General features: G+C 59.1%; 2 protein-coding genes across 9 annotated transcripts in view; both read right to left on the bottom strand.

Moving 5' to 3' along the window:
* Positions 1 to 204: 204 nt before the first annotated feature.
* NUDT16L1 (nudix hydrolase 16 like 1) lies at positions 205 to 2,903 on the bottom strand. Of its 4 annotated transcripts, none has more exons than XM_082362227.1 (4): positions 2,717 to 2,894; positions 2,376 to 2,636; positions 1,428 to 1,650; positions 205 to 495 (listed from the first exon to the last, which is right to left on the bottom strand). In XM_082362227.1, exons 1-3 carry the CDS (start codon positions 2,867 to 2,869, stop codon positions 1,429 to 1,431), a joined length of 636 nt encoding a protein of 211 aa, XP_082218353.1. In that variant the 5' UTR covers positions 2,870 to 2,894; the 3' UTR covers positions 205 to 495; position 1,428. The 4 variants fall into 4 exon arrangements, with proteins under 4 accessions (XP_082218353.1, XP_082218354.1, XP_082218356.1 ...); XM_082362228.1 differs by having other exon boundaries at positions 356 to 490; positions 2,717 to 2,896; XM_082362230.1 differs by lacking the exon at positions 2,376 to 2,636 and having other exon boundaries at positions 360 to 495; positions 2,717 to 2,901.
* Positions 205 to 19,893, bottom strand: part of MGRN1 (mahogunin ring finger 1) — a 67,073-nt gene continuing 47,384 nt past the window's right edge. The window contains exons 11-18 of one of the 5 annotated variants that reach the window (XM_082362120.1): positions 17,427 to 17,536; positions 15,022 to 15,087; positions 13,353 to 13,579; positions 12,692 to 12,791; positions 12,319 to 12,364; positions 10,816 to 10,914; positions 8,638 to 8,682; positions 5,616 to 7,176 (exon numbers count right to left, since the gene is read on the bottom strand). In XM_082362120.1, coding sequence (XP_082218246.1) covers positions 8,642 to 8,682; positions 10,816 to 10,914; positions 12,319 to 12,364; positions 12,692 to 12,791; positions 13,353 to 13,579; positions 15,022 to 15,087; positions 17,427 to 17,536 — 689 coding nt within the window. In that variant the 3' untranslated portion in view covers positions 5,616 to 7,176; positions 8,638 to 8,641. Of the gene's footprint in view, positions 496 to 5,615; positions 7,177 to 8,637; positions 8,683 to 10,815; positions 10,915 to 12,318; positions 12,365 to 12,691; positions 12,792 to 13,352; positions 13,580 to 15,021; positions 15,088 to 17,426; positions 17,537 to 19,893 lie in introns of those variants that run through there. The other 4 variants (XM_082362116.1, XM_082362117.1, XM_082362118.1 and 1 more) reach the window with 4 other exon arrangements.

Genomic DNA, 19,893 nt, shown 5'->3' with positions numbered 1-19,893 from the left:
CCCACGGCCTGAGGTACTGGCTGATAAACCACAGCAAGAGGAAAGCTGTGCCAGGGCCCTCGCCCAGAGCACCATGCTCAGGGCAGGACCGACTGGGTGATCCCTGCTGCCCCATCCCTCTGTTGCCTGTAGCTAGGGCCACCTTTGCATCAGAAACCCCATGATTCTACAGAGCTACCTGGAGAGCGAAGCAGGCCCCAGAAATAAGAGAGGAGTACAGGTGTTTTATTTACAGAGCAGAGTGTCCTTGCCCACATGTGCCAGCCACTTCATCGAGGCTCTAAGATGGGACACCCAGGCTGGGCCGGGAGCATTGCTTTCCTTACCAGGCCGGCGCTGTGGAAACTGTGAGCTTCGCTGAGGAGTCTTTCCAGACGTAGGGCCATAGGAGACCGCCAGTGGTGACCTTCCTGTCCTGTGGTGGCTCTGCTGTTGTCATTGTGCACGCTTGGCCAGTGCTGCCAGACTGTTTCCTGGAGGTTCCTGCAGACTGTGCTGGGAACAGAGAGAGGGAGGCTCTCAAAGGAAGAAGCAGTGGGCTCAGCCCAGGCACCACCAGAGCCACCAGGATCAGGGAGGGGCCTCACACTGTCAGTCTCAGTGAAGAAACCACCAGACCAGGCCCATAGCCCAGAGAGTCCACGGCTGGCAGTGCCACCATCAACACGGGGAGGTGGCTGGCACCCCCACCTGGGAGGGGAGGCCTGCATCAGCTCCACCTGAATGGTGCCCAGAGCCCCGCTCTTAGGCCCGGCCCCTGCCCTCAGGTCCCTGGGTGGCGGGGAAGGGGACACCCTCCTGCGTCCACCCCTAGGCCTGTAGCCAGGACCGAAGAACACACAGAACAGCGGAGGCATGACTTTACTGTCCTTTCTCCAGCAGCTCCCTGTACACCTGGGCCCCACGGCCCTGACTCTCTGCAGGGACAGGGACCAAGACAGAGAGGGTAAAGCTGCTTTGAAAACTCACCACAAATAAAGCTAACAACCAAAATTCATAACATAATCTCCTATCCTGGGCTGGCCTTTCTCCAGACCCTGGGGCTGGCTCGGGGCACGACGCAGGACGGAGTCAACCCAAAGTTGGCCTCCACAAGAACAAAACTGCCACGAGAACAAAGCAACTTCTCCAGGGTTCAAGTGCATGCGCACTTACCCACTGAGGCTATCAGGCAACACCTGGGGCTCCACCAGCCCACGACACGCGCGCAGAGAGCTCGTTTCAGAGTGGGTGTACCCAGGTCACCACCCAGTAACTGCTCTGGGCAGTGGAGATGACGAGGTGCCCCCCCCCACCCCCCCACAGAATGGGTCAAGCACAGAACATGCTAGAAGACACACTCCCACACTGAGGCTGGAGGGCCCAGCCTCAGCCCACGGGCACAGAGAGCCAGGGGGAGGGCGACAGACACAAGGCACAGCAGCAACCTCAGGAGGAAGATGGAAGCAGCTTCTCTAGGGCCTTCTTCTGCTTTTCCGTGGCCGCAGCCAAAGCTTCAGCCAGCTTCTCCTCGGGCATCATGTTGAGCACCTTGAGGGCAAAGAGGAGCTGGTATTTGGCTGTGCTGATAAAAGCGTTGCTCAGGAAGTTGGGAAAGCCACCGACTCGGTCCTTCTGGGTGTACAGTGGGACGCGTACGAGCCCCAGCACCTGCGTGGAGAGGAGACCAGGATTGGGACCAGGCCCCCACACGGATGGCATGGCCTTGGCAGGAGGGGCTTGTGAGCTGCTAGGCCACGGGAAGGACAGCCAGGTTGCCAAGGACATAATGGGAGACCCGGGTAGGGTTGGGTGAGGTAGAAGCCAGCCAGCTCCCTTGGTGCGGTGCAGCCCCTCTCTTCCCCAAGCAAGTTTCAAGGCCATCCCCATGCACATCCCACTCTCAAGTCCCAGCCCTCATCCACTGGCAGGAAGCCCCGCAGTCCACACCCCCATGCTCCCTCTTTCACCTGGTGAATCCCAAACACCTCAAGTGTCACTCCCAGTCTTCCAGACTATAAAACCCATTAGTAGAGCCTTCATCCCCCACACCATGAACCCAGACCTACAAGATCCTCTTTTTCCTCTGCAGTTTCACACCTCCCGGAGCAGGCACCGCCCCTTCCCATCCTCCCACCGATCCCACTCCCCATTCCCAGGATTGGCAATGGCAGGCAGCAAGGCAGATGGAACACAGCCCCGAGGGAGCCCCAGCCCCGGCCCGCCTCCCACCCTAGCCGACCCCTGGTCCCTCTCCCCACCCCAAAGCTGGAGACAGCGACACCCTCCCAAACTGTCCAGGGGACCCTCAGGGGAACGTGTTACCCATCGGTGCCTTCCGCGGGGCCAGAGCCAAACCCCGGGGCGGGGGGCGGGGCCCGGACAGCGGCCCCCACCTCCAGGCCGTGATCCCGCGAGTGCACCGCGCTGATCTCCACAGCATGCAGCTGCTCCAGCGTGAGCTGCCGCGCGTACAGGTGCGCCACGACGCGGTGCGGGCCCTCGGTCAGATGCGAGCTCAAGTAGTCGGCCTCCGTGAGGCGCAGGCAGCCCAGGCCCAGGCCCAGAACCCGATTCAGTCCGTCCTCCAGCGACCAGAAGCGCCGGTCCACGAAGCCCCCGGGGAAGCCCAGCAGCCCGTCGAAGCGCATCTGCATCTGCAAGGGAGCGCCGGGTCACGGGCGCAGGTCCGAGTAGCGTCCCGTACCCGCCCGCCCGCGTCCTCCCGCGTCCTCACCAGCACCGAGAAGCGCATGGGGATGCGGCCGAAGAGTTGCCCGGGGTTTGCGGCGTACAGCATGGCGTGGCACGAGTGACTCCAGCCCGGCCCCAGACGCATCGCCTCCACCCGGCTGATTTGCTTCAGCTCAGGGACCGCCGCCGCCGACATCTTGGCACTACCCACCGCGACCCGGGCACCGCCCTTACGTGCATGCGCGGGCCCGCCCCCGCCGCGCCCGAGCAATCCGCGGACAGCCGCGCCCCTGGGCCCCGCCCCCCCGCCAATCGCTGACGCGTACCAGGTCAGAGCCCGTCACGGCTCTCCGACGCGCCGTTGCGGGGCGGAAGGGGCGGGCACAAAGGGAATGGCTGCTGGCGCCCCAGCCGTCACCCAATAGCCGCGCACCCCGAGCGGGCCCCGCCCACGGTCCTCGAAAACCACAGAGCCCAGGATGCAACGCGACAGCCGAGCTCGCAGGAGTGGAGCGCGGACTCCTGGTTCTCGGGCGCGCGGCGCTTGCGGGGTGGGAGCGGTGCTTGCGGAGTCACGGCTCAGACTGCCCGCCCCGAAGAGGGCAGGAGAAGCCCCAACGATCTCTTTGCCCTCGGCCCTCCCCCAGCGCCTGCCTGGGAGCGCCTCCCCGCGGACTTCCCACCGCCAGCTCCAGGCCTGGCCGGCTCCAGCTTCTGGGCGCGAGGGCGCCTCCTGCCTCCCCTAGGGGGCTCAGCTGAGCCCTGGGATCAGAGGACACAACCCTCCCCTGCACGCACGCCAGCCCTATCGTTCTGCTGCCGGCTAAGCACTGGAATCCAAGGTCACTGCTGGTCTGCCTGACTAGAATAGCAGGAAAGCAGGGTCTGGCAAAGCTCCAACTAACCTCACAGTACGAGTCCACGCCCAGCACTGAACTGGGTGCATGGTGAGGAGTCCTGGGGCTTCCTAAGCCCGGCCTGCTGGGGCAGAAGTGATTTAAATCCCGGGGCAGGGAGCTTCCCAGCCCAGTGCACCAAGTACCCTGCCTGTCAGACACCATATGCCAGGTACTGTTGGAGGAAATAGGGTCTCCCCCACTTTACTCCGAGGAGGAACCTGGGGCTCAGATGAATGGGACTTGCCTGAGGGCACCCAGCAGTTTGTGAGAGCCAGGATCCCACCCAAGATTCCCACTGTCTCCTACCCAGTGTACACAACAGAAAACCGTGAAGCTTCAGCAAAAGGGGGCCTGAGTTACTTACCAGGTGTCTGTACTGGAGAAGGAAGTCGCTAGGGCTCGGAAGCGTCAGAAACAGCATCGGAGGGAGAGTAGTGGGGCTCCCCTGGACCCTATGGTGCCACTCGCTCCACCAGCTGGCCCAAGCTCCATTTTTCTCCCACCGTGGACATGGATTTGCTGAGTGAAGGCACCACAGCCTGTGCTCATAGGATGGGTGCCATGGCACAGCCTCAGGAGAGCCATGCAGCCGAGGGCAAGTTCCGTGCCCTGAGAGGGGCTGAGAAGGAGAGGGGCAGAGGGCAGGCGAGGGTTGGCAGGATCCGCCAGAAACTCATTCACGTTGGGTCCTCGGTGGTGTTCTGTCAGACGTGGGGAGTAAGGACCCAAAGAGAGAGGCTCTCCGCCACCATGGCCCTCTGCCAGGGGTCAGGGCTCAGGTGGGGCAGCCACAGCTGGCAAGGGGAAACCAGATTCCAGGGCAAGTAACCGTGTCTGAAGGGGGAGATTATCAAGGGGAAGGGCCAATTCAGAGAGGACCCCACCTCCAGGCCGCAGACATTAAGAAAGGAGGTGTGGGTTGGTTTGGGGGCAGTGTGGAGGGAGATCCAGTGCAGCCCATGCAAGAACCCTTGTGACACTGAACGCCCTTCTCCCACACTGGGACCATGCCAGACCCAGGCACGACCGAGGGTGGCAAGCCTTCCTTGGGGCAGGGACAGGCTGCCTGAGTCAGAGCGGACCAGAGGAGGCTACTTGGAACTGTGTCTACAAAGGAGCCAGGGCCCTACTGGTGGGTGGTGGTTCAGGCAGTGCTGCAGTGGGTGTTCTGGAGCCCCAGCCTTTCCCTACGGGGAGGCTGCTCACTGGGCAGGGGAGCTCAGACCAAGCAGAGGGCCCTGGCTGGGCTCCAGCATCCTGGCAGCCAAACCTGCCCCTCCAATCCATTCCCCACATGACAGCTAGAGAAAGTTGCTCCCTTGCTTAGAAGCCTCTGACTAAAACTACCCCACAAGGTGTCTGCACCCCACACCCCTAACTCTGATGCTTCAGCCACTTGCTGGACACACTTGGTCCACTCCTGCCTCCGGGCCTTTGCACTTGCTGGGCCGCCTGCCTGGGGTGCTCTTCCGCGGAGAGCTCCTTGGCAGCCTTCAGAGCTCAGCTGAAATATCTCCTCAGAGAAGCCCTCCCCAGCCACAGGTTAAATCAACTCCATCTCGTGACCCGCTGACTCTCTTCCTAACAGTAACCAGACCTGGGAAGACTTGGATTACTTGTGTGGTGTCTCACTGACTAGAACACAGGCTCCGGGGGCCTTGCCCATTTTGTCTTCTGGCAGAACAGGCACTCAGTTCACAGCGGTGGGATGAATCAACTCGCCGAAGCAACTCGCACACCTGGAGGCTTTGGGCTCTGCCACCTGCTCAGGAGGCAGAGCCAAGTCCCAAGGGTCCCTCCTTTGCTCCAACCCAACAATCAGCACGATGATGACCAAAAGAGTAATAACAGCAGCCCTCACGCCCTCCTGGAAGTTGTAGTTCGCGGACATCTTATACATGAGGGAACAGAGGCTGCAGCCACAAGTTGGCACCTGCACTGCTGTGAGGGCGTCAGAGCCGCCACCAGCTACTCAGCTGTCCTGCCTCCCAAGAAACAGCCTCAGTCCTGTGGTGCTGTGCACGGAGGAAGGAGCGGGTGGGATATTGCCGCATGATTTTATTACTATAAATAGACAGTAAAAACGAACAAAAACTAGCCAGAGTACATCAAATGGTAGCACACGCAAGTACAAGACAGGGCAGTGTGCACCCTGTCCTTCAGAGTTACTGGCACAATACCGATGGCGAGAGGCCGGGGTGCTGGCCGTGAGAGGAGAGGGCTGAGGAGAGGGACACGGCCGCCCTGCCTGTGTGTGCGTGTGTGTGTGTGTGCATCGGCATGCGTGCACCCACGAGCACGTGGTGGGTGGGAGGGGAGGGGAGGCAGGGAGCCAAGGGGCCGGGGCAGGCTGCCCCAAGCGTGGCCTCTGTTCACAGGCTCAACCGGAGGGAAAAGGAGTCATCCACTCCCCACTGCCCCACTCAACAGAGCCTCAGGCTGTGCAGCCGGCCGCCCCATAACCGTCCTTCCCAGGGCAGCTCCTCAGGAAGCGGGACCCTCTCTCGCCTGCCAGGAAAGTGTCTGCACCCGGGAGCTGCAGACCCACCCACTGGGCTCAAGGTCCTGCTGGGGAAGCTCTCGCCCAGGGGAACCAAGGCCAAGCGTCCCCTCTGCCTTTCTGTTACCCAGAAAGTTTATCTTTAAAAAAAGATGAGGTCACCTCAGATGGGACCCTCATCCCCTGGCAGGTCCCACCACAGGAGTCCCAGACAGAACAAATCAAAGAGAAACGCTAAGTGGCATCTACATGGTGAAGAGGGAGCAGAGAAGCCGCTCAGGCCCTCCCGGGGCAGGTGGGCAGCAGCGCCACCGGCCGAGTGGAGACTCCCACCCGGAGGGTCCGACGACATGGGCTAGGCCGCCTCCGAGAAGGTGTGGGGCTCAGAGAAGGGCCCCTGGACACAACCGCTGTTAATGGCCAGACCCAGACCTGGCCTGACTGCCTAGCCGCCCGGGGTGGGGGGCCAAGCTTGTGGGAGGTGGTCCCGCAGGGCCGCGTAGGGAGGGGGGAGGGTACACGCACACGGGGAGGGGACAGGCACTGTTTCCTTCACTGACTGAGACTCGGACCCCACTTCCTTTCCTCCCACAAGGCCCCCGTGACGTTCCCTGTGAAGACTGCACTCTGTTGAGTTCTCAGGCATCGACGGGCCCCCTACGGACTTGGGGGCTGGATGAGGCCCAACCAGGCTGCGCGTGGGTGATCAGCCCACAGGACGTCTGGGGGGAACCCCAGAGCTCAGCGCCCAGGACAGAAAGCCGCCATCCTTCATCCTGTACCATTTATAAATACATTGACCGTAGAAAAAGGGGGTTGTCAGAGAGGAAGGTCAACTGTGCTCTTCAATCAAGGGTCACACGGCCCCTCGGAGCCAGTGGCCACACAGGGCGTGCAGACTGGAGAGGCCAGGGGTCACGCTGGAGTCCGGGCAGCCCCTCGGCCAAGTCTGGGGAGCTGAGGGCTCCATGCTGCCAGCCTGGCCAGGCTCTCAGAGTGGGGTCAGCTCAGCGGCCCCAGGGTCAGGACTGGGGCCACCAAGTGGAGGCCGGGGGGGCCCGGTGGTGTGGAGGCTGTGGGGTGTCTCCATGGAGGTGGACCATCCTGCAGGCGGGAAACAGGGAGGAGGGTCACGTTTGGCTGAGCTGCCCCACCTCACCGCTCCCTTCGCCCGCCAGGCTCTGGGTCCCCACCAGCTGCCCTGCTGTGTGTCTGCGGCGGAGCACACAGAGGGCCTGGTGACCCCAGCCCCCGCGCCCTGGAACAGAAGGCAATGGGGCACCTTGGCTGCCGGCTCCCGGGTGCCCCGCCCGTGCCCGCTCCGTGCTTCCTGGGCTCTGACAGGCCACTGGATTCGGCTGGAACTCGGTCACCCCCGATGGAGGGGCGCCCAGAGCGGCCCCAGGAGCCCCTGCCTGCCCTCCTCGGAGGCTGTTCCCGCCATCCCCACATGGCGCCTCCAGGATGCTATGATGGGTTCCGTCCCTGGCTCAGGCCGCCCCAGGCGCTGGTGCAGGGGGAGCTGCACACCTCTCAGGGCCGTGCCCATCCACACAAGGGGCCCCGGGGCGGCTTCAACGGCAAACCCAGGAGCCCCCGCGGCCTGCGACAGACTTCGGGGACTCGGTGAGGGACAGTTTTCTTAGGAGCCGTGGCTTCACGTGGGAAGCCAGCTCTGCCACACAGCCCACAGGACAAATACAGTTCCTAGCAGCCGGGTCTGACCCGTTTCCTACTTCTGGAAGTTTTACCTAAGTGGCAACACTCAACATCTCCCACGGATGAGAATAAAAGTGTCAGGTCCTATTTCAGCAGAGAGTAAGATTCGTCAACAAGAAATGATCAAGGAAGACGAGAAAGGCCTGTGGGGGAAGGCAGTGGGTGGAGGGACCCCGCCCCGCAAGGCCGACACAGCCCGGGCTGCGACCCCACCCACACTCGTCTGGAAACCCTGGGCCACCGAAGGCGCCAGGTTCTCTATCTCCAGACTTGCTAGTGAGGCTGCTGTCACCTGAGGGAGGGGCAGGGGCCCCAGCGCATCCCCTCCCAGTGGTGCTCGCAGAACTGTCTTCTGTAAAACGTCTGTTTGGGTCGCCCGGGGAGAGGGCACCTCCCTGTTAGGTGGGGAGACCACTTCACGCAGCCGCCTCACAGGCTGACATCAGGGCATGCTGGTGTTCCGGAAGGTTCCAGAGGTAGGTCGGGGGACAGGCTAGTTGTCAGCGATGGCAGGGTCTCAGCTAGGGCTAAGTCACTGATCCTGGGACCCTCAAGGCTGCAAGAGCCTGACTGGGCTGCCTGGTCCAGATGGGAAATCCTCTGGTTCCAAAAGCTAGCATCAGACCCCGCAGGACCACCTCTCAGGGGCACCTCTGCCTTGGTGTTTGGAGCGCTCTGGATTCTGAATCCAGGGCCCCAGAGAAGACACGGCTGCGGAAGGAGCCCGGAAAATGGGAAGGAACCCCCAGCGGAAGCAGGAGAGGGAGGGCGGCTGGGGCCCTCTCTCCGGCACCCTGCCAAGGCCGCCCTCAGAGCCCCCGCCCCGCGTGCGAAAGCGTCACGTACCAGCTTACTTCTCTAAACCACCAGAGCAGGAGCCGGGCCCCAGGGCTGCGCAGAGGAGGAGAGAGACGGAAGCTCGGTTAGCAAAGCGCTCAGAGGGACCGGCACGTTCCAGGGCAGAGGCACCGGCTTTAGGACAAGGTGCCAGGGTGGGGGTGGGATATGATGGAAACAAATGCCACACAAACCGATGTGCTGACACAAAAGAGACACATGCTGAAAACGCTTCCTGAGAAACAGCTCTGGGCCCAGTGCTAATGAAGAGGAACCCAGCCCAGGGAAGGACGCAGGTAGCCGGTGGGGGGTGGGCTGGGGGCTGGGCACAGCGGAGCCCAGGAAGGGCCCCCACCCCGCAGGGCTGCTGGGACGCCGGACATCTAGGATTTCTCCATTTTATGGATTTGCCCCCATCTCCTTTCTTCCTGTCTACGGGATACACTAAGATTCAATGAATCACGCTCCATCCAGCCAGAGAACGCGGTGCTGTTAAAAAGAATGGAGATCCCTGTGTGTGTGTGTGGTCGCATTCTTAAACACACACACTGATGTGGAAGATGTGCAGGGTCTCCGCTAAGCAAAAAAGCCCGGAGAGAACAGAGGAAGCGGCGTGGGAGTGGACGACTCAGAGGTGTGTATGTCCACGAGGACCCCTGCCTGCCCCCCAGGTACAAGCAGCCATGCTTGTGAGGAGGGGATACAGGACACCCACGTGCAGCCTCCTCTCCGCTCTGGCATCGAGAACCAGCCCCACCCTGCTGTCCGGTCAGGCCCCACAGCCAGCTTTTGGCCTCTGTGGCCTCTCCTCTACCACCTCCACAGCCGACTGCCTCCACCCCCAGTGTGGACCTAAAGAAGGCCCGAGACATGCGCTGGGGGGTCCAGAGAGCCAGAGGTCCCGCTCTCACCCGTGGGCTGGGCCAGCCGGCTGTGGCCTGTCCTGAGCTGCAGGCTCCTGGACGCTCCGTGGGCCACTCGAGGCGTGAAAAGTGAGGGGTGGCACTGCAGAGGCTGCGTGCACTCAGGGTGCCCTCACCCACACCCAGGAGCCGCCTGCAGGCTCAGGACTCACTCAGGGCTCTAGGAAGCTGAGTCCCTCTCCTGACCGCCCCCCAGCCCCCGACCAGGTTTTCATCCTCATGATATACTAAGTCCTCTGGAATCCTGTGTTACTCTAAGGTCCTAGACACAGCTTTCACCCAGGGGTTCCTTTGGGTAGGCCCGTGTGTGTCAACGAACCAACTAGTGCCCGCCTTCCTCACACCTGGGGACCCGCTGTCCCCTAACCACACCCTCTGTCTGCACAGGCCGCTGCTCGTCCAGAAGCCCAGGGACAAGAGGTCCTTCCAGACCAAAGCACATCACAGTTCCCCCAATGCCCAGGCCAGGGGACCAGGCAGTGGTGGCTCCTGGGACAGGTAGGGGCGAGGAGAAGGGGCTTCCCAGCCACGAGGAAGCAGCCAGGCTCTGAGGGCAATGTGGCTTTTTATCTTGATTCCGGAAACCTCAGGTGGTGTCCCAGCAGGCCTGGGCACAAGCTTCTGAGAGACCCCAACTCCCGTCCCGTCTTTGAAGCCCAGGACTTGAACCTGAGGATCTTGACCCAGAGGAGCAGAGAGCAGAGCTAAGGCCACAGGGCCCTAGGTGGGGGCCTGGGAAGGGGTGGGAGGAGAAGCAAGACCCCTTCCTGCTGCCCTCGGGCCTCGCTGGCACCTAGTGCCCCAGCCTGTGTCCCCTGCCCTGGCCCGGACATGCTGCTTCACCCGGGACCAGGGAGCCTGTGAGCCCCAGGCCAGTGGTGGAGCCTGGTGGCCCTCGTCAGGCCTGCGGCCGGTGGGGAGGTTTCCGTCTTCAGCTGCCTGGGCAGAGGCCCGGCTGCTGGGGCACCCAGCACAGCCCAGGGATGAAGGAAGATAGCAGTGGCAGTGGGACCAGATTTGCCCGCCTGGCCTTAAACAAGAAGCCTTTTCTGCCTTCCTGAGGCTGAGCTGGCTCCGGGATGAAAAGGGGCCTCAGGCATAGGCTCTGCCCCAAAGAACCAGGGGCTGCAGGGTGACTGTGTAATCTGGGCCTGGCCGTGCTTTGGGGGTCAACGGAAGGAGCGTGGGCTCAGAGCCAGGGACGGGGAAGTGGGCTTCCCCCAGGCCTGGCAGGCCCCCAGCGCCACCGGCCGAGTGCCGTTACCTGGCAGGTAGATGTCTGCAGCTGCGCTGGGCTGGCCTCGGCTGCAGGGCTCAGGGCTGCCGTCCTGCAGGACATTCTCGATAGATGGCACTCGGCTCCCTGCAGAGGAAGGGGCAGGTTGGGGACTGGCAGGCAGGAGTCTGGGACCCCAGACCCCACCCTGGGGCCCAGACCCCACCCTTGACTCCCCCTCTGCTCTCCCGGGACCCAGAGGTAGACGTCTATTTTCTTTCTCTTTCCTTTTCTCCTACCCACCAGCGTGGGGCTTTATTTTGTTTTTATTATAAAAACATCACATACCCACATTTAAAAGACAACATGGAATGGTAATAGATCTGACTGTCTCCTATCTTCCTGGACAGGCAGGTGGGCGCTCAGCCCTCTGACCCCCAGGCCCGCAGCAGGGAGCTCACATGTGGGGAAACAGGGGGGTGTCCTCTCTCTCACACATCAGTTCTCAGCCCGGGACTTGCAGTGTGCTTGTGGGGGCGTCCCCTCAGGCAGAAGAGGGACCTGGATCCTGTGACAGGGCCTCCGGAGGGTCCCCAGTCCTGGCACATGCTATGTGCAGGCGGGAAGAAGCCACAGCCATGGAAGGCGGGGAAGCTGAGGCCTGAGAGGCAGAGGGACCTGGCCCTGCACGCCGGGTAGGAAGGGACAACACCATGCTCCTGGGGGACACCTTAACCCTGGCACCATGCCCAGGCCCAAGGCCCTGCCCAGCGGCCTGCAGGCAGACATGGGTCACCCAGGGCAGCACTGGCCAGGGGCCACCCAGCACGGAGGGGGTCACAGCGCCAGGGTGGCTGCAGGTTGCTCTGGGGGCCTTGACCACACTTTGGCCACCCCCTGGCTCTGTCATTCTCAACTAAAGGGCCTTGGGCCTCCCCCGACACCAACCCTGAGCCTCAGTCTCCTCATCTGTCTGACACGGGGAGGAATGACCAGGACTGCAGAGGAACAGCGTCTTCCCAGGCGGCAGAGAAAAGCTTGGGAGGTGTCTTATCACCTCCCGTCACCTCCCCGCTCACAGCTAGTGCCGGCAGCGGCGGCTGGGACTGGACCCCAGGGGGCTGCCAAGTGCTAAACCCTCTGCTCAGGAGGGGCACCAGGCCCCTTACACAGGGAACACGCCGGGGAGGGGCCTGGCTGAGCTGCACACCCACTGGCCGTCGGCTACCCCAGGCCCGGGCAAGGCCCCAGAGACCCCGGTGGGACCCTGCCCTGGAGGGAGGGGCACAGCCCAAGCCCAGGAGCATGGAGCACCGACCGTGGGCAGAATCAACCAGGCGGGAAGAAAAAGGGCTGCTACCACTAAACGGATGGATAGGGAGAGAAAACCAGGAGCGGCCCAGGGCTGTCCTCCATGAGACCGTGTAGGAACCAAAGTGTGTGGTCCCAGGAGGGCAACTAACACAGCTTGGAGAAACTTCCGGAAGAGCCTGGAGGCCCCGCTTCCTGCCGGGCAGGGAGCACCAGGGCCTCAGCGAGGAGAGGGCTCACCTTGCTTTAGTGATGAAGTCTCGTCAACCTCCTCCGTTATGAAGCTCTAGGAAACAAAGGAAAAACATGCCTGGACCCTGGTGCTGACAGCTGGGCGCCGGGCTGCAGGTGGCCGGGGAGGGCACAGGGTGAGTCGGGTCCAGGACAGGCAGCGCCTTTGGGTGCGTCACACACAGCGCCTCCTACGGCCCTCACTGGACTCCACCCAACAGCGCCCACCTGACAGATGAGGAAACGGAGGCTGGGGCAAGTCACAGCAGCCAAGGTCACCGAGCGAGGGAGTGGTGGAGCCTGGGATCTGGGAAGCCAATAGGCAGGCAGTGGGGACGGGAGGACAAATGGCACGCCTGAGGAGGGCGGGCAGGGGCCTCACCTCGGGGGAGCTGCTCAGCGCCATCCCTGCCCCGCTCGGCGGGGGCGGGGCCTCCGAGTCATCCTCTTCGTGGATGGGGGACGACGGGGACCGCAGGGTGCTAGGGACAGAGTGGGCAGAGGACAGAGGATGAGCAACGCCAACCCCACCCAAGCCAATGCCCCAGCGGGGCCAGCAAACGTGCACTAGGTCCGGGGAGTAGGAGGCCCTCCACCTGCAGCCTGCACACGGCGCTGTTTTCAGGGGAGAGGGGAACCGCTATGGTATAGGCTTAGGGGGAGGGCTGGGCAACAGCAGGAGAGACCCACGTGTCCTTTTGTATCTTTGGAGTTGTTTTGTCACAAGTATAAGGCACAGAGGCCGTGGGAGTTTTATAGAACCTGTGCCTTCTTTATACTTTTCTAGAAAACCAGCACACGTCTGAGCAAAGACTAAACACAGCAGGGCTGGTCGCTGGCACCTCCAAGTGTCCAAGGGACCAGGACTGACCCTTGCCCGGCCCCTGGGCATGTGGCCCTCGAAGGTCGCTTACATCAGTGATGACGATCCTGTAATCGCCGAGCAAGGTCAGGGCTGCCTCGTGGGGCACAAACAAGGTGGATGAGGTGCACCTGGAGGGTCCCGCACACCTTCCCCAGGGGGCTGCCGGCGGTGGCCTCACCTGTCGGGGGATTTGCTCCTCAGCTTGCCCTTCTGGAGGCCGCTTTCCATGATCCGATCGATCCCAGCAAGTGGACAACTGGCCTGGGACAGGCCGTCTGAGACGCCCGAGTAGGTGATCTCTTCATAAAGGGGGGCCGAGGGAATGGCTGGGGAGGCGGCCCGAAGGCCGTTGAGCGCCTCGAGCAGGGAGATGGGCTCGTAGCCAGGCGGGATGCTGTCGGAGCTCTGCAGGGACAGGAGCAGGTGAGGGACGGGCCGGCCAGGCACCCTGCCCACTGCCCATGGCCACAAAGCCCCAGACGCCGGCCTGGCGCCCCAGGGATGCTCTGCTCTCTGACCATCTCCTGTCCACTCCACCTTCTAGGGACTCACATCCCCCTCCCTCAGAGGGGTGCCAAGAACTCCAGAGCAGCATCGGACACCCCTGCCCAGGGCGCCCTCGGCCATCAGCTGCAGCTGCAGCCCGGGACACCCAAGTGCCCCACTCGGTGCCCAGGATGGAGGAAGAGAGGGCCTTGGCCAGCCCCTACCTGGCTTTCTGCTCCTGCCTGGTGGGCGCAGAGAGTGAGAGAGGGGTTAGTGAGAGGAGGGGGCAGGAGCAGGAGGGGAGCAAAGCCATGGCAGAGGCGGGAGAAGCTGGTGGGAGCGTGTTGTCTAGGCCAGGAGGACCTGCCCGACACAGGGGCCCAGCCTAGAGACTCTCCGTGGGCCGGACGAGCAACTTCAGGGCTGATATGGGCTCCAGGGAGCCTAACGGGCACCTCCTCAGGACCAGTCTCACCCTCTCTGGGAGTAGATCCAATCAATAGGCTGAGTCTTTGCTTTAGGGTTAAAGGCAAAGGGAGATATTAGGCCTCCCAAGCCAGGGGGCTGGGCAGCCGCCTGCCCTCACTCTCGTGAACAAGGTGAAGGGCAACGCTCTCGACATGGGACTCCCGCCTGCCCGGCTGACCTGTGAGAAGCAAGGGAGCTGCCCTTCAGGGAGGTGACAGAGTGACCCTAGGGACCAGGGGGAGGCAGAGGAGCCGGGTGGGGTTCTCTGTCCTCAGCGAGCACCTCGTGGGTTCCCTGGGACCACGGTGCCTGCATTTGTCCCAAGCCACCCCTTTCCCCTTGAAACAGGGAGAAAACCTCTCTGTCTAGGCTGACCCTCAGTGACCCCAACCCTCTACCATCTTCCAAAGGGGCCCGGGGCTCAGCGGAGGCTCTAGGCAGAGGCCCGGCCCAGCCGCCACATGCTGTCTGCCCCCAGCCTGCTCCCTGAGATGCAGGAAAAACATGAGAAATACAAGTGTTGGCCCGCAGAGCAGGGATGCAGGGCGAGCAAGCATGAGGGACGTTTGCAACAAGAGCGGCAGCCTTAGTTCCGCCTCCGTCATTCCACTGCCAGCAAGAAAAAAAAGGGAAACAGGGCATCAGGAGACCACGGGCAGAAGCAGAGCTGGCGAGAAGGGGCGCCCGGGGCTTTCTGCCGACAGACCTTGAGCTTTGCTTGTTCCACAAAACTCCCTTCCTGGGCAGGGACGCCGGGACTGGGGAGAGTGGATTTGACAGATTAAATGAACAGAACACGTTAGCCTGGGGTGAAAGTGACTTCCCATTCTTGTCACTGGTGCAATAATCAGGGCACAGGGCAAAGACGTAGCCACAGGGCCAAACACACTTACTGTTTCCCTTTTAGGTTTCTTGCTGGCCAGTGAGGCAGGGTGCGACTTTGATTTTTTAAAGGGACACTGTCAAGATAAAAATCATAGATTTTACCGCTGCCACCCCCCATGCGGCGCTGGAGCTGGCTGGCTGGGGTCTCCCTGGTCTGCTGGTCTCCAGGTGTGCCATGAGCCAGCGCTTCGCAAACTCTACATGCATGTAAATCGTGGGGACCTGGCTGAGCGTGGGTTCTGCCTTGGGGCCTGGGTTGGCTGCGCCTGCACATCCTTGCAGCTCTGGAAGAGCCCATCCCCGTCCACAGCGGCCACTCACGGTCTGGGTCACCCTGAGCAGCAGGTGCTGACAGTGGCCAAGCGCTCCCCACAAGCGGGCCCGGCTGGGCACAGGGAAGGGACCCGGAGGTCCCAGCACAGCCTCACTGACTCATCACCAAGTCTAACTCCTAAAGGTGGGGCTAAAGCCCCCGAGGACCCCCACTCTGTGGTGATCTTAACAGACTCACTGGAGGAAACGCCCAATTTGGACTCTAGTACTACTTGGAAATTGCTCGTGCAGGGAACGTGGCAGAGAACAAGGGCCACTTACTTGGGACTGGAACCTCCAGAGAGGAAGGCGCTGGCCCCCTGGAGTGCGAGTTTAGCACCCAAGCCCCAGGCTGCCCTGCACTGTGGGAGGCACTTCGGCTCTCAGGACAAGAGGGATAAACATGGGAGGATCCTGCCTGACCCTCAGATGCCAGGGCAGAAACCCGGAGAGGCGACAATAAAAACCCACCACCTGAGCCCACCCCTCCGTGGAATAGCAAAGCTCCTCTCTCGGGGGCAGGAACAACTCAGTACTGTTCTTCTCTCCACCAAAAACATGGTGCTGGAGAAAGTACACACTGTTCTGAAAACAAGTCCACTGTTAAATGGCTGAGGGCCTGGTTTCAGAGCCAGAAGCCCTGATGCCTACGGGCCCCACAGGCTAAACAGTGTGGCTGGCCCGGGAGAAGCGGGGTGATGGCACCCCAACCCGAGGGGCAGCCTTGCTCCTGATCCAGCAGCGAGACCACACCTTCAGATTTTGAAAGAGAAGCCAGAAATCTGAGTCTTAAGGAAAATTCCTAGACTTTTAAACATTGGCCCAATTTTCAGAAATGCTGGGCTGAACACATCACACCTGCTGGCCTGGGGCAGGCGCCCTCTGTGGGTATGCCAAACCAGAGGGCTTTGGCTCTTTTTCCTTTTTATTATTATTATTTTTAAAAATAAATTTATTTATTTTATTTATTTATTTTTGGCTGCGTTGGGTCTTTGTTGCTGCGTGTGGGCTTTCTCTAGTTGCGGTGAGCGGGGGCTACTCTTCATTGTGGTGCGCGGGCTTCTCATGGCAGTGGCTTCTCTTGTTGCAGAGCATGGGCTCTAGGCGCCTGGGCTTTAGGAGTTGTGGCTCGCGGGCTCTAGAGTGCAGGCTCAGTAGTTGTGGTACACGGGCTTAGTTGCTCCGCAGCATGTGGGATCTTCCCCGACCAGGGCTCGAACCCGTGTCCCCTGCATTGGCAGGCGGGTTTTTAAGCACTGTGCCACCAGGAAAGCCCTCTTTTTCCTTTTTAGAGAGTTGGCAGGGCCTCTAAGAATCACTGGATCCAAACAACCTCAACTGAGAGCCAAGAAAATAGGCTCACTGGCTGACAATGCTCAAAGCCAGCTGGAACCTAGGAGCCAGGAGCCGGGCCTACCCCCGTCCATCCTCAGTCCTTCTGCCCCCACCTGCCCACCTCAGCGACCCGCTAAACCCCACCCTGTGTGTCTCTCCACGTCTCTTTCTGTGTCTCCCTGTCTGCCCATCTCCCAGCATCTCCCTTTTCAACCTCATCCCCATCTGTCTCTCCCTCTCTCTGTATCTGTCTCTCCATGTCTCTGCATTTCTGTGTCTCTCCCTCCCTATCTCTGTCTCTGCCCACCTCTCTCTCAAGGTCACCTTGGTGGAGCAGAGGTGACGACACCACGGCTCAGACTCAGCAAAGGGTCACCTGCATCTCAGGCTCTTGCTATTGGCAAAAGCAACACCATCCGACAGCCAGAGCTCACTGGGCCCAGCCTGGATCACCCCACGCATTTTCACAGCTGCCCGTCGGGGTCAGGCAGGTGAGCCAGAGGCCCAGAGGGCTGGCAGGCAGGGGTGCTGGCCAGATAATCTGGGTCCTGGCCTGGCACCGCCCTGAGGGCAGAGCCTGGGCAGCCTCCTCCAGGCCACACCTCCAGGGCCTCCTGACCTACTGGCTCCCACCAGACCAGCCCCACCAGGAGCCAGGCGCTGTCCTAACATGAAGGCGGGCCCTGCACAGTAGGCAGGGGCTTCCTCCAGGCCCCTTTTCTCTCCACCCCCACACCCTCCAATGCAGGAAGGAAGAGGCACTTACAGAATGTTCATCGTGGTCCATGCTCTGGGCCAAAACGGGGCTAAAGGAGATGGGGGACAGGGCTCCTGGCTTCTTCCTCACTGCCCGGATCTGCAGAAGGGCCCGGAAAGCTGTGGCGGAAGGACAGGGCTCATGTCAGGCAAGGGGCAGCACCACTGAGACCCTCCAAGTTTCGGGGACACTGACCACCCACCCACCCCGCAGCAATCCCAGGACAAGCCACGTTTCTGAGTCGAAGGCAGTATTTTTTTTGACATAAGTCTCAGTAAAATTTTGAGGGGTATGTCTCCTCAGGCAAGGGAAACAAAAGCAAAAATAAACAAATGGGACTACATCACACTAAAAAGCTTTTGCACAGCAAAAGAAACTATCAACAAAATGAAAAGTCCACCTACTGAATGGGAGAAGATATTTGCAAATAATATATCTGATAAAGGGTTAAAATCCAAAATATTCAAAGAACTCATACAACTCAACATCAAAACAAACAACCCGATTAAAATATGGGCAGAGGGGCTTCCCTGGTGGCGCAGTGGTTGAGAATCTGCCTGCCAATGCAGGGGACACGGGTTCGAGCCCTGGTCCGGGAAGATCCCACATGCTGCGGAGCAACTAAGCCCGTGTGCCACAACTACTGAGCCTGCACTCTAGAGCCCGTGAGCCACAACTACTGAAGCCCGCATACCTAGAGCCCGTGCTCCACAACAAGAGAAGCCACTGCAATGAGAAGCCCGAGCACGGCAATGAAGAGTAGCCCCCACTCGCTGCAACTAGAGAAAAGCGCGCGCGCAGCAACGAAGACCCAACACAGCCATAAATAAATAAATAAATTTATATTAAAAAAAGATATATGCACCCCTATGTTCTCTGCAGCATTATTTACAATAGCTAAGATATGGAATCAACCAAAGTGCCCATGAATAGACAAATGGATAATAAAGATGTGGTGTATATACAATGGGCTACTGTATATACACCATAAAAAAGAATAAAATCTTGTCATTTGCAACAACATGGATGGACCTAGAGAGTATTATGCTAAATGAAATAAGTCAGATAACGACAAATACTATATGATTTCACTTACATGTGGAATCTAAAAAACAAAATAAATGAATAAACATAACAAAACAGAAACAAGAGTTATAGATAGAGAACAAACATCTGGCTACCAGATGAGAGTGGGTGGGGAGAGGAAAGAAATAGGTGAGGGAGATGAAGAGGTACAAACTTCCAGTTGCAAAATAAATGTCATGGGTATGAAATGTACAGTGTGGGGAAATATAGTCAATAACTATGTAATATCTTTGTATGGTAACAGACCATAACCAGACTTACTGTAATGATCATTTTGAAATGTACAGAAAATAATTATTATGTTGTATAACAGGAACTAACACAGTGTTGTAGGTCAGTTACACTTCAAAAACAAACACACAGGGGCTTCCCTGGTGGCGCAGTGGTTGGGAATCTGCCTGCCAATGCAGGGGACACGGGTTCAAGCCTTGGTCTGGGAAGATCCCACATGCCGCAGAGCGACTGGGCCCATGAGCCACAATTACTGAGCCTGCGCGTCTGGAGCCTGTGCTCCGCAACAGGAGAGGCCGCGACAGTGAGAGGCCCGCGCACCGCGATGAAGAGTGGCCCCCGCTTGCCGCAACCAGAGAAGGCCCTCGCACAGAAACGAAGACCCAACACAGCCAAAATAAATAAATAAATTAATTAATTAATTAAAAAAAACAAAACAAAAAAAACCCAAACATACACACACATAGAAAGAGAGATCACATTTGTGGTCACCAGAGGTGGGGATGGGGGAGGGGGAATTAGATGAAGGCCGTCAAAAGGTACAAACTTCAAGTTACAAGATAAATAAGTACCAGGGATGTAACGTACAACATGATAAATATAATTAACATTGCTGTGTGTTATACCTAAAAGTTGTTAAGGGAGAAAACCCTAAGAGTTCTCATCACACACACAAAAATTTTTTAAAATTTCTTTCATTTCTATCATTTCTTTATATCAGATGATGGATGTTCACTAAACTTATTGTGATATTCATTTCGTGATGTATGTAAGTCAAATCATTATGTTGTACATCTTAAACTTATACAGTTCTGTATGTCAATTATATCTCAATAAAACTAGAAAAAATAAAAAACTTAAAAATAAGGTTAAAGGGGAAAAAAAAAAGAACAGAAAGAACATGAATAGATTCCTCCCGGTAGTAAGGCAGAAGCTCAAAGGAAGCATGACACATTCTTGGAATCAAATAGTAAGAATGATTTCCTGAAGACAGTAATTCTCAGATACAAGGAATTTTATTCAGTCAAATATAGCTGATGAAATAGATAACCATAATTCTAGTTTTCAAATGCATAAAGAATTTGTTTTGTGAAAGTAAGCTGGTTGTGAAGTAATAGTCCATGAGATATTAAAGAGTATTAACTTGGCAAGATGGCGG

The sequence above is a fragment of the Balaenoptera borealis genome, assembly GCF_965194805.1.
Source record: "Balaenoptera borealis genome assembly, chromosome: 16".
NCBI lineage: Eukaryota > Metazoa > Chordata > Mammalia > Artiodactyla > Balaenopteridae > Balaenoptera > Balaenoptera borealis.
The sequence above is the reverse complement of the archived record's forward strand: the minus strand, read 5'-3'. Positions and strand labels throughout refer to the sequence as shown.